Source organism: Helicoverpa armigera, chromosome 6 (genome assembly GCF_030705265.1).
Source record: "Helicoverpa armigera isolate CAAS_96S chromosome 6, ASM3070526v1, whole genome shotgun sequence".
In the NCBI taxonomy this organism is placed as follows: Eukaryota; Metazoa; Arthropoda; class Insecta; order Lepidoptera; family Noctuidae; genus Helicoverpa; species Helicoverpa armigera.
In genome coordinates this window covers 9,772,759-9,785,535 of record NC_087125.1, presented here as the reverse complement: position 1 = coordinate 9,785,535, position 12,777 = coordinate 9,772,759, and the positions used below count along the sequence as shown (strand labels likewise).

The window sequence follows — 12,777 nt, the reverse complement described above, 5'->3', positions numbered from 1 at the left end:
ATTACAAAAGGATTGATAAATAAGTATATTTCTAAGTCAATAATATAAAATTTCAAAGACGGGTGAATTTACGCTGCCTTACATTCTAGCAAGTTTTATATCTAACTAATACTATTATTAACATATTCTGTAAATGGAATATTACGACAATTACTGTCAATATTTTTACAATACATTTGAGACTTGTAGAAAACATTAAACTGGGGTTTATCTTTATTACACAAATTGACAATACATACATAAATGATAGTTGAGCAAAAACATAATGAGATCACTAAATAGGTAATTAAAAAGAATGAGCATGGTCTGTTATTGCTTACAGAAAGTGCTTATAGTCCTTGTTTAGTGTTTGTTATTTTGACAGCGAGTTATTGTGGTTAAAATAAAAGTATACAACATGATAAATTAATACTATCAATATTCCAAATACAAATATCACAACATTTTCCTTAATTAATTCTTATTTCTCTTTACACATATATCTTAGCGTAATACACATCAATAGTTAAGTAATTTAGATAAATACAAATAAGAACATTTACATTAGAAAATAATTTTCAGTGCCAGATCAATGTTACCATCCTTATTAAATCATATAATGTCATTACTATAAGAGAGCATTAATTTGCTTTATATTAAAAATTATAAAAATAGCATGGCCACTGGGAGATTAAATGCATTACATTATTCCAAGTTACGTTTTATGGGACTATAAGAACTTTTGAGTATGTATAATATTTGAAATATAAATGATGCAAGTATGCATGAACTTCATAAAAGTGACCTTAGAAAATCTATTAGACTGTAGATAAAGATTTATTTGAAATGCATATAATAATTGATAGAAAAATAACAAGAATACTTAATGATAAAAAAGTTCAAAAAGTCCCATAGTGTAATGCTGGCTGTTGAGTAAAAGATGCCAATATAGTTAGAATAATTTCACTTAATACTTACAAAAGATATTTTAATACTTATTACCTACATAGGTACTTTGACAAAAAATAAGTCCATAGCTATTAAGTATTCCGTCATGATTCACTGAAAAAAATATTTTTAATTTCTAACTAGAGTTATGAAACTGATATTATACAGTCTTTTTACATATCAGTTTTTGTAAGATCTGAGTATTTTCAGAATAAATTAAAGCTTCTTTTTACAAAGTATGTATTATTATAAATAAATTACGTAAATGCAATCAAATCGTGACTGGTGTCATATAGTCAGCATATAGATGTGGGATCTCCTTCCATAGTGCACGCTATATTATCTAATTTATGAGCTAAGTGCATTTTGTTTTCTAGTCCTAATATAATTTGTTCTCTATATTTACTGACATAGATGTACAACTCTTTTAAGGCAGACAGAGTGTCAAACTCATTCAACTGTTCCACCGAGAGTTGTTGCATAGAAGTACTTAGCTCTTGGTCTGTTACTTGAGGTAATTGAGATACAGATTGATAAAATCTTATAACCATTTCCCTATACGTAGGCAAGTCTTTAGCAAAAAGTAATTTGTTAGAAGGAGAATCTTTACATAATCGATGTTCTGTTAATGAACAAGCATCCATAAAAGTTTGCGCGATAACTGATAATGAGGAGTCCACAGTTGCGGTTTTATTTATATCAAATATAAAATCTGGATTTTTTATGAGATTCACCCAAAATCTAAGAGGCAAGCTATTTGACTTCCAAGCATGAACGACTTCAGGGTTCATGATACCATGCGTCCTAGCCGCGTCATCGAAGAGATCAAATAACCACTTGACAGCTGGTGGCAAAACCTCGTTAACGGTGAGGATAGTGCTGAAGAAGTCATCAACGAACTTGTGGACTGTTCCCTTCGTAGACAACAGTCTCGTAAGGAATATCTCTGGGATGGCTTTGTGACTATGTTCTGAAGACTTGTTGATAATATGCTGATACTCTATTGGTTTTACCAAGTGATAGTAATGGACATTTTGGTCTGTGATGTCACTGTTATATACTCTGATGTGGGAATTGGAGCAGTAAATTCCTGTACAATTCTTACAAGGTATTTTGTATGGAGTGTTAAAACTGTCATTCTGGCGCGATATTAAGGACATGACAGCAGATTCTTTTACGCCGTAATGAGCTAACGTGTTCAACTTACGCCAGCCATTTATCGTCTTCGTGGTGACATCTTCATCTTGAAGTGTAACATGTCCTCCTCTTCCGTGTCTCCATTCTAAATCAACTTCATGGACGGAGGGTCTCATAGAGAACGGAGTATTTTTGAACAGAGCATCTAATATTTTAGATTTCACTTGTGAAATACTATCACAATCTAAAACCTTGCATTGAACTTTTTCATCAAAATCATCTTGAACTATATGCAATGTTATAGTCTGATGGTCTATCTGTTCTTTCAAAAGCTTTTCCTCTGATAAAGAATATCGCGCTTCGTGTGTTATGGCATCAACAACTCCTTTTTCAATTTGATGTTTTATTGCTTTGAAAAGCAAAAACAACGAGGATCCTGCGTAGTCTTTGAGGTAATAATACATACAGAGAGCCATCCAATTAGTTAACATTTTTTCAACCACACTTTCTGTTCTTCTTAACATAAGTTGAGGATGCTTATTGCATATCGATTTATCAATGAGACGTAATAAAAGAGACTTTAAGATATCGGTTGCATATTCCATTTTCCCCATGAGTATTATCATCAGCAAGGAAGCCACGTTGACTTTGTCCCGAATGTTAAACGACTTTTGTGACTCTAATGTGTCTATAAATGACAAAAGGAAACATTTATTATTCAAAAGTTGCTCAAATTGAATCATAGCTGCATCATAGTTGGTTCTCGGAGCGTTAATAAATTGCCGTTGGACATTCAGAATAGGATGGTCTGATACTCCCGGGAAGAATACCTTCATGACGTAGTTAACGTGATCTAGCGTCGGTATACCTGAGTGTTCCAAGTCAGCTGCCAAATCAGACATATCAGTTTGCAATTCAGCAAAAGCCAATTTACATTCTAATCTAACATTACTCTCTAATGTATCCATTTGAATTTGTATCCTTTTATATTCTCTTTCAGCTTTTGTACTACGACGTCTGTACATAACTAGCACAATCATGAATATAAGCACTAGAAAGAAAGTTCCTCCAGCGATGCCAGCGATTACTTCAGGGGGGAAATTATAATTTCTAAGTAATTCGTAATGAAGATAACCAATAGGGAATCGCAAATTTTTACCAACTTTTACAACAACCAAAGGTAAATTAATTTCTGATATTTGTACGCCATTTTCATCGGTGTTAGCAGGTTGTATTTCAGGAGGCGTGCACAGAAGTTGTTGCATTGTAAGGCTTGTAACGTTACAAGGCTGTGTTCCGATAGTGACAATAACATCCGATTCGTCACTTGCCCTTATTAAATTTTCACCTTCTATTACCAGTGGATCTCCTTTGTAAGATTTTACGCCCTTATTGGGGAATTGGTATACATAAGGATCCTCAACGAAAAGCATATGAGACCTAGGGGGGTTGAAGTGCTTCTCATGCATTGTTTCTACATTGTCTAAAACAAATCCAACTTTCATAGCTATTTGAGGAGTACTAGTCTGAGTTTTTGTTGCTTGCAAAATATCAAAATATTTTTTATTAACTGCAGGACTAGGACACTCCATTTGATGTTCATTGAGGACAGTGCACTCTGTGTGGTTCACAGGTACCTCTTCATTAGCAAAATATAATTTCATAAGAGGTTTTTGAATTGTGTGTAAATTCGTCCCATGAACGGTTATCATTCTTCCGCCGGATACGAAACTTTTGAGCGGTTTTATCTCCATTATAGTAGGGTCAGCAGTATAATTAAATAAATCCCCCTGCAAAGTGCGATTAGCATTATCTATGCCAACAGTCAATGTGTGGATAACTCTAGGCGCGTCCGCTTTTGGTGTGATACAAATTAATCTACTATTTGAGGTCTGAGTTGTGTTAACATAACAAGGAAGTTCATCCAGATAGGCAGAGATAGATGAACCTATGTTTAAATGCTGCCCACCTATAGCTAGCTGAGTGCCACCCGCAACTGGCCCCAGGGTTGGATAGAGACCTTGAAGTTTGATGTTTTTATAACTGAACAATACAGATGATTCTGTATGGCCTGAATCATTTTCTACTATCACAGGTGCTACAGTAGAGCCATTAGAGGGTCCAGTACGACATGTAATGCTGACGGACACTTCAAAATCAACAATCTCACATAGAACATCACCAATACGAACTTTGCCAGACACTTCTTCAACTCTTAAGCCCAGATTACTGCCTTCAATAGTGACTATAGTTCCTCCCTCTATAGGACCACTTAAGGGTTTGATCATATCAATTCTTGGTTTTGGACACTCAGTAACAGGATTTTCCAAGCAAGTTTCACTATAAGAACAAGAGTTGCCACACCAAGTGCACTTGTAGATAGAGTTTCGAGTTATACACAAAGAACAATCTGCATGTTCTCTATGTGATCCAAGAATTTCACATTTGTATAGAGTGATGTTGATTGTATCAATGTAATGTTTATGATTCCACACAATTTTAACACTGACATTGTATTCCCCAACATCTTCTTCATATGAGTAGGTTGTTTTGTCACACACAATGTAATGATTAGACTCAACTCTTGCAGGTAGTATCATGTTAGCCAGCTCAATACTGACTATACATTGAAATCCTGTGTGACCAGGTTGTAAGTGAGGCAGATTTTCAACTTCAAGTTCCAATTCTTTAGGCACATTGTTTGGTAGCAAAATAGGCTTCTTGTATTGTCTTATTCTAGGACAATGTCCAATACCATGATTTAGCAGTTTAGTAGGATTATTTTCACCACTTATGATGGTTCTTTGACAAACTGATGTATCATGTGTACACCTGTTATCATAAATACACCAATTGCAGGCCCATTCACTCAATATGCAAGAGTGGCATGTAGTATGTTTAGAACAGTCATAGAAAGCAAAGTTCCTGGAAACAAAATCCTTATTTGTTTCTGATGAGTGCACAGAAAGGGACACATACACATGATCTTGGTTTTGGGTTATTTTGGGTCTATGCTTTACATCTGGGGTGGGACAAGCAAGGCCATTTGATGTAACAGCAGCATCTATGGGAGGTGTATTTCCAAAAACACATTTATATTTTGCTCCAAAAGGTAGTTCTGGTAAAGTTCTAATTATAAGCTGCACTGTGGTTACTTCATTCATGGATATTCTGTCAGGTAATATCTGTTCAAAATCAATGCACTGTTGGCCAATGTATTGAGATAACCACCTGGGTGCACTTTGTGTACCTTTTTGACACATATTTTGTACTGTGCAGCGCTTTTCTAAGGAACACCATCCACAATGAGGATCATTTGATTCTAGACAAGAAGAACAATTGCCATGTTCTGCACATCTTTCAGTTGGTATTTGCACTATGGAATTCCTTGCCAATACATATAGAGTTTTCTGATAAGGGGAAAGGGTTGTGTCTGGTAGAATTCTTTGACCAGGTAAAATTGATTCACTTGAATATTCTAAAGCTTTATCAGCATCAATAAGGACCTTCTTCAAAACACCATTACTGGTACCTAGAAATGCTACAGTATGCAATCCAGTAACAGACATAGTCACAGAACTAATTAATGTATCATTCCAATTAATGACTGACATTGTTTTGATAGGATACAGTCCACTAATTTTCAGACCTACTTCACAAAAGTTGAGTATATTTCCTGTGGAGCCAACACTAGGACATTTACCATCAGATATCATGCCTGATATATAGCCCATGTTTCTTGCTTTAGTACTGCCATTAAAACACATGTGGACATTCTCATTAAACTTAATTTCTATTTCTTGCAAAGAAAATACACAAATAGCTGACTTAGCCATAGGTTCGTTAGAAATACTTTTTGATGGACTAAAAACCGCTATAAGAATAGAGTCACCTGTTTCAATACCCAGCTGCGCAGCTAAGTTTGCACCAGCCTTAGCAATCTTAGCATCTTGAACTAAATTATAATTGACCACTTCACTCTTACCACTAATAGTTTCTTCTCGAACATGGCACTCTAAAGTGACTTCTGTGTAGCTATTATAGTTGTCATCATTAACACACGTACGGGCTAAGCGAGAAACATACCCTAGTTCTTCATTACCAGCTAGGTGTGAATGTTTCTGGATTATCAAAAAATAGGCATAATCACTAGCATTAAAGCCATACACATACTGTACTAAGAAGTTATCTCTGTATTTAACATCTATTTGTATTGAACTCTGTTTATTAAACGTTAATTGTGCGGTGTCGAGCGTCATCAGGTCGCGGCTGGATATGGCAGGGACATCATGTCTGTACTCACCATTGTTAGTAAATGTGGTTCCCACATATAGCACATTGGATCTGTCCCAAGAATTATACCTCTCAGGGCCGATGAACGCGTACGTGGAGGCATCAGCGTCATTAGCAGCCACACTGACTGGAACGAACTCCGGTTTCGCAGACAGATCTCCTAGTTTGTACTTGGAACAGGATCCCTGGGCCACGGAACCGCACGCAATCACTCTTCCAGATTCTTGATCTATCACTAATATCTTGTTCACGTTATCAGTCCGAACAGTCTTTATATCTGACGATGGGCAGCCACTTGCATGACACATTGGGTTGTCGAGAATCGGACCTGTGCCTATTACATGGATTGGTTTCAAGTCAGGGCTTAACTGGTGAATCCAGTTTAACGAACCAGCGTATACTTGACCACTGACTCTATCCACGGCAAGATGATAAAAATGGTATGTCTCATTAGGCTGATTTGGATATTGTGATATGAAGTCGTAACCATACACTATTGTGCACCGAAGCCAAAATGTTATGACTAACACTGTAATTGGAGTAGCCATGATCACATTTTAACTTATAGTTGGGATGTTAATTTCACTTTTTCACACCGTTTACGTTGTTTTCATTTAATTTTCAACCCATCTTTAATCCATTACAAAAATGTAATGTAACTTGTAAAAGCATCCATCGATGCCGATGACACGGAATAAACAATAGAGTGACTGAATGTATAGCTCCTATATTACTGACCATAAACTACAACCACCCACAAAAAATCCATTCCATGGATTTATAAAGCTGGGGCTACAATATAGCCGTCCAAGATTCGTCTTCTTTGTGTGCCTAAATATCTCTTAATGCGATGTGCTTGTTAATCAACATTAGCAGGTTCTCGTGCCGGATTGTGATGGATGTGTGTGATATTTTGTATGGCCGAAACTCGAGAGGAAAAGGTGTTGGACATGTGAACTTATGGATTCGATTATAGTTCACATGGATATTGGTAATCTGTGCATCAAATCAATCATTCCCACTTACTTGCCACTCCCACAGATAAAAAAATACAAATGTCGTGTTGAGGTTCTTGTTGCGTGCCGTGCATCTTGTTTTGTCCGGTAGTTTGGGTTAATATTTTTATTAGAGATTATTGTGACTAATGTAATTAATTATGATCTAACACTTGTTAATAAACAATGTAATGATGGAAACGTGTGATGGACAATTTTCCATGTGTATTTTTTTGTCCTAACAAAATGTTGGGTAATTCACTTGTTAGTGAAAATAAATAACTGTGAGACTATTTGCTGTGCACAATGATGGCTTCCATGGCTGCAGGCGGTCCTGGGGACCCCCACACACAGATGAACACCTACAGAAGCTATGTGACCATGCTGGCTGATCCCGGCGCCAAGGACGAGATCAAGCTCAAAGCTGCACAGGAACTAAGTGAAAACTTCGAGGTACTTAAGTATACATACATACACATGTTGCTCTTTGTTAGCCGGCTTTATGTAATATAGGTCGAAGAAGGGCCCTAGGATATGATGCCCCAGCTGGGGCTGTGGGGTTTTGTGGGAGAGTTACTGGGGCTTTGGTATACCAAGGGATCCAGAAGGAAAATTGGTGGGTTTTAATAGTTCAGCCACTGACACTATTGTTGCACCAACAGCAAGATGAGTCATTTATTGATTTCCAATGTACAAAACAAAGGTTTTGATGTCTGACAACCAGTCCTACCAAGGGGTATTGGGTTGCCCGGGTAACTGGGTTGACGAGGTTGGATAAGCACTTGCTCTTTGTATAATACTAGTACTCAGCAGCATCCAGTTATAGCCAGCCTCAACATAGTTGGGAAAAGGCTAGGCAGATGATGACAACAACATGTTCGATGATAGATTCTTTACTGAATCATGATTGTACCATATTATATTGTTCCATGAATTTCATTTAGGTTCTAAAATAAAGAACATTTTACATTCCGTAAGAAGAACAAGCATTATTATAAAGCAGTCTTATTGGGGTTATTAAGATAATTTAACCATCTATCTAAGTACATTATACAGGGTTACTGGTAAGTAGACCGCATCCTTTCAGGAGGTGATAGTATAGGTCAATACGGACAAATTTGACCCTGAGATACACTGGGCAAAAGTTAATCCGTTTCAAGATAATCGAATTTCAAGATCAGTCGTCTAGGTACACGTTTAAATTTTCATTATTCGTCAAAAGTCTCGTTTTTGTGGATTTTTGTGTGTTTTTGGATAGAAGATGAATCATTTCATAATAACAAACCATAAAACTGTACAAATCACAGAGGAAATTATAGCGAACAGCAATTACTTTTTTAGTAGATATTTTCTCAAAAATATTACTCATCATTTTTTTGTGCAGAATACTTAAAAAACATCTACATTTATCTAGCTATCCAAAAAGCCACAAAACTCACAAAAATCCGCAAAAACGAGACTTTTAACTAGTAATAAAAATGTATACGTGTACCTAGACGACTTGTAAAGAAAAGATCTTAAAATTCGATTATCTTGAAACGGGTTAACTTTTGCCCAGTGTATCCCAGGGTCAAATTTGTCCGTATTGACCTATACTATCACCTCCTGAAAGGATGCGGTCTACTTACCAGTAACCCTGTATATAATTAGAAAAAAACTCATTTTCAAGGAACACATTCACAGCTACAATAATATATAAGAGAAAGTTGTGTTAGTTGCACTGCTAATAACTCAATAATGGCTGAACAGTTTAAGCTAAAAATGCATCTGGCTACAGGAAGAATAGCGTAGGATGCTGATGAAACCGCAGGTGGAAGCTAGTAATATCAACCAAAACCACAAAGTCCAAACAATACCATGTATAACATTTTTCAGGTAATACTCAGTTCCCCTCAATATCCACAATTCTTGGAACACTCATTGAAGATATTCCTCAAAATACTCCAAGATGGTGAACCTCATTTCATAGCTGAGTACAATATTCAGCAAGTGAGGAAGCTGATACTGGAAATGATTCACCGACTTCCAATAAGCGAGACCCTGAGGATTTATGTGAGACCCATCCTGGTGCTGATGTTAAAATTGATGGAAATTGAAAATGAAGAGAATGTTCTGGTGTGCCTTAAGATTTTTATGGAATTGCATAAACAATATAGACCTCCTTATAGCAGTGAGGTGGATGTAAGTATATTTTTGAGCTACACATTATAATGACACATTTTTACATTTACGGCGTTTGGGCGTTTGCAATAACATATAACGATATTTTGATTTATTATCTAGATTCACAAGTTCCTGCAGTGGGTGAAAGGGATATACTCTGACTTGCCAAATCATTTACCTAAAATATTTGAACCCAAACCCACCATTAGGGTAAAAGATTTATCTGAAGTGAACATTGATCAGCTGCTACAAGAGACTTACACCACAACACCAATACATACTGAGAAAAAACTCCTTGATGGGAGTGTTGTTACTGTAAGTATAATTTGTTTTTTTATCTTGGTCACACAAATCTAAACCTTTTCTTAGCTCGAAAACTCACAAAATTTTTTCTCTGTGATAAATGCTAAAGAATGCAACTTTAAGAGACAGATCCTAAAAAACACAAACACACTTAAATAGAACACCTTAATAAATAAAAATCAGGACTTTAAAAAAGTGTCCTATTCATGTATTTTATTGCAGTACAACCTGATACCAAGATCGGTGCTGTCATTGAAAGTGATACAGGAGCTACCCATCATTGTGGTGCTCATGTATCAGTTGTACAAACAGAATGTGCATCAGGAGGTCAGCAACTTCATCCCTCTCATTATGGAGACTATTACTCTGCAGCCGGCGGCTACGCACAGGTGAGATAGGACAAAAAGTTGTACTTTATTTATTCTCTGCTGCATCAGGTTAGACTGGAAGCTGGCCCCAACATAGTTGGGAAAAGGCTAGGCAGAGAATGATTTTATTTTGGCATTGTTCAATTTGATCATGGAAATTCATCTAGAAAGGATGAGAAAGCGCAAAATCATTTATTTAAATACTCTTCAGTTCATATGTTTTTTGCTGGGAAGGAGAAACTTTTCTGAGAAAATCAGGGATCTTTATATGTTTTCTGTTCAGCTTGACCAATATTCAATAGACTTCTATATACATACTATTCTATTTAACTAATTATCAATATTATTTACAGACAATCCGCTTCATTTAACAAGGAAGTTTTCGTGGACTTCATGGGTGCCCAGATAAAGACGTTGGCATTCCTAGCTTACATCATCAGAATATATCAAGATACCATTGCTAACCACGCCAATTTGATGGTCAAAGGTATCATAGGGCTATTGACGCTATGCCCACCGGAAGTGGCGCATTTGAGAAAGGAACTCGTCATAGCGACACGACATATCCTGGCGACGGATTTAAGACTGAGTAAGATATGATAAGTTGCTATTTGATTTGAATTCAGAACAATTTTTTTTGTAATCTAGGATTAACTTTTTGTAATAATCCTCTTTATGTACAGCTTATTTACATTGTTTTTTTTTCTTCTAGAATTTGTTCCATACATGGAACGTCTGTTCGACGAAGATGTACTATTAGGTGGCGGGTGGACGGTCCACGAGTCGCTGCGTCCACTCGCGTACTCAACACTGGCAGACTTAGTACATCATGTTAGACAACTGCTGCCATTGACTGATCTAGCTATAGCTGCTCACTTGTTCTCTAAGAATGTTCATGATGAATCTCTTCCTACAAGGTATGTACTTAAAATATGTTAACTTGCCTGCAATTATATGTTACTGATTTATTATTTTTGTGACTAACGTTCTGACACAGATGCCAGCACATTAAGTACTCTAAGCTGTAGAATTTTCTCCATCAACATTGAAGCATATACTTAAATTGTTTAAAATAGATCTTCACCTTTTTCTCTAAGTTCACTGATTATTATGGTAGCTTGATGTGCTCGCTGTACATTTAGCAAAATTGCACTTAACTTCATAAATATTTCCTCTAAGAGTATTGTTATTACTTCTGAAGATATTAAACCACAGATATATATTTTTTTAGCATCCAAACAATGTCGTGCAAGTTACTTCTAAACCTGGTGGACTGCATTCGCCAGCGCTCCGAGAGCGAGGGCGCCGCGGCGGCCGGCACGCAGCCGCAAGGCCGACAGTTGCTCATGCGCATATTAGAAGTGTTCGTGCTGAAGTTCAAGACCATATCCAAGCTGCAACTGCCTGCTTTGATGAATAAATGGTATGTGGTTACAATGTTGCTAAGAACTTTTACAGGGAGGATAATTATGGAAGATTCTGTTTTACAAAAAAAAAACAAACCTTAACCTACTCCACTCCCTTATGTATACCTATGTACCTTACAAATACTGTGCTGAAACTGCATGAAAATCGGTTCAACCAAATGTTAAATAATCATACATACGATGTGAATAGTACAGTCAAACTAAGAACTTACTTTTTTTTTGACGTCTGTTTGAAAAACCTTTATAACAATAAATTTCCACCGTCGTCAATTTATTTATTAGGTTCCTAGCATAGGCGTATAATGTTCTGTGACTTCTTTCAGCAAACAAACAACGCCACCAGCAAATGGTACAAACGGGACCACACCTAGCACTCCCACTACCCCAGGCCCAAGTACTTCCACAGCAGTAGAAGTCAAAGTTGAAGAAGAAAAACTTGCGCCAGATTTCCTGGACAGCCTGTCCAAGAGTGAGGAGAAGTCCAAGATAGGGTTCCCTACATCACAGATGAATAACCTGAATGTTGGTGACTACAGGACCTTGGTCAAGACGCTTGTATGTGGAGTCAAGACTATTACGTGGGGCTGTGCGTCGTGCAAGGTAAGTGGCAGTAGAAATAGCTTTTTGGAATTACATGTTTACTAGAAGATGCTTTAGTGCTGATTTGAGAATCAATTAAATTGCAGAATAGCGCGAATCCTGCACATTATTTAGACTAAAAATATTTCACAACATTTTTCTTGTAATATTGCGCAATTTTCTACCGATCGTCTAGCGCCTTAGTATGATAGATATAATCAGCAATTACAGCTTAAAAATCCCCATATTTACCTTCCCAGCAGACCACAACAAATACAGAAGGGACCTCAACAACGACAATAACCGGTCAAAAGCAGTTCAGTGCTCGTGAGACGTTAGTGTTCATACGCTTAGTGCGTTGGGGACTACAGTCACTGGACATCTACACGTTAGCCGCGCCACGTGCGCCGGCGCAGCCGCCCGCACAACCACACGTACGATCTAAAGAGGAGAAAGAAGTGCTTGAGCATTTTAGCGGAGTGGTAAGTACTTTAATACTTTCAAATGTATGATAGAATAAAACTTGCATTGAAATTCTTAGGTTTATTTTCTTTGAAGGAGATAAAACAGTGGCTTTTATGTTTT

The 12,777-nt window shown here is 36.8% G+C and overlaps 2 protein-coding genes across 2 annotated transcripts in view; one reads left to right on the top strand and one right to left on the bottom strand.

The window, feature by feature from the left end:
• Window positions 1-10: 10 nt before the first annotated feature.
• Window positions 11-7,096, bottom strand: LOC126056770 (plexin-B). Its single transcript, XM_049850803.2, has one exon. It carries the CDS (start codon window positions 6,903-6,905, stop codon window positions 1,224-1,226), a length of 5,682 nt encoding a protein of 1,893 aa, XP_049706760.2. The 5' UTR covers window positions 6,906-7,096; the 3' UTR covers window positions 11-1,223.
• Window positions 7,097-7,390: 294 nt separating this feature from the next.
• Window positions 7,391-12,777, top strand: part of Nipped-a (Nipped-A) — a 32,243-nt gene continuing 26,856 nt past the window's right edge. Inside the window, exons 1-9 of the mRNA XM_049850801.2 lie at window positions 7,391-7,805; window positions 9,228-9,533; window positions 9,636-9,830; window positions 10,041-10,207; window positions 10,540-10,775; window positions 10,899-11,103; window positions 11,418-11,609; window positions 11,937-12,213; window positions 12,453-12,674. Of these exons, the coding sequence (XP_049706758.2) occupies window positions 7,659-7,805; window positions 9,228-9,533; window positions 9,636-9,830; window positions 10,041-10,207; window positions 10,540-10,775; window positions 10,899-11,103; window positions 11,418-11,609; window positions 11,937-12,213; window positions 12,453-12,674 (1,947 nt within the window). The 5' untranslated portion in view covers window positions 7,391-7,658. The remainder of the gene's footprint in view (window positions 7,806-9,227; window positions 9,534-9,635; window positions 9,831-10,040; window positions 10,208-10,539; window positions 10,776-10,898; window positions 11,104-11,417; window positions 11,610-11,936; window positions 12,214-12,452; window positions 12,675-12,777) is intronic.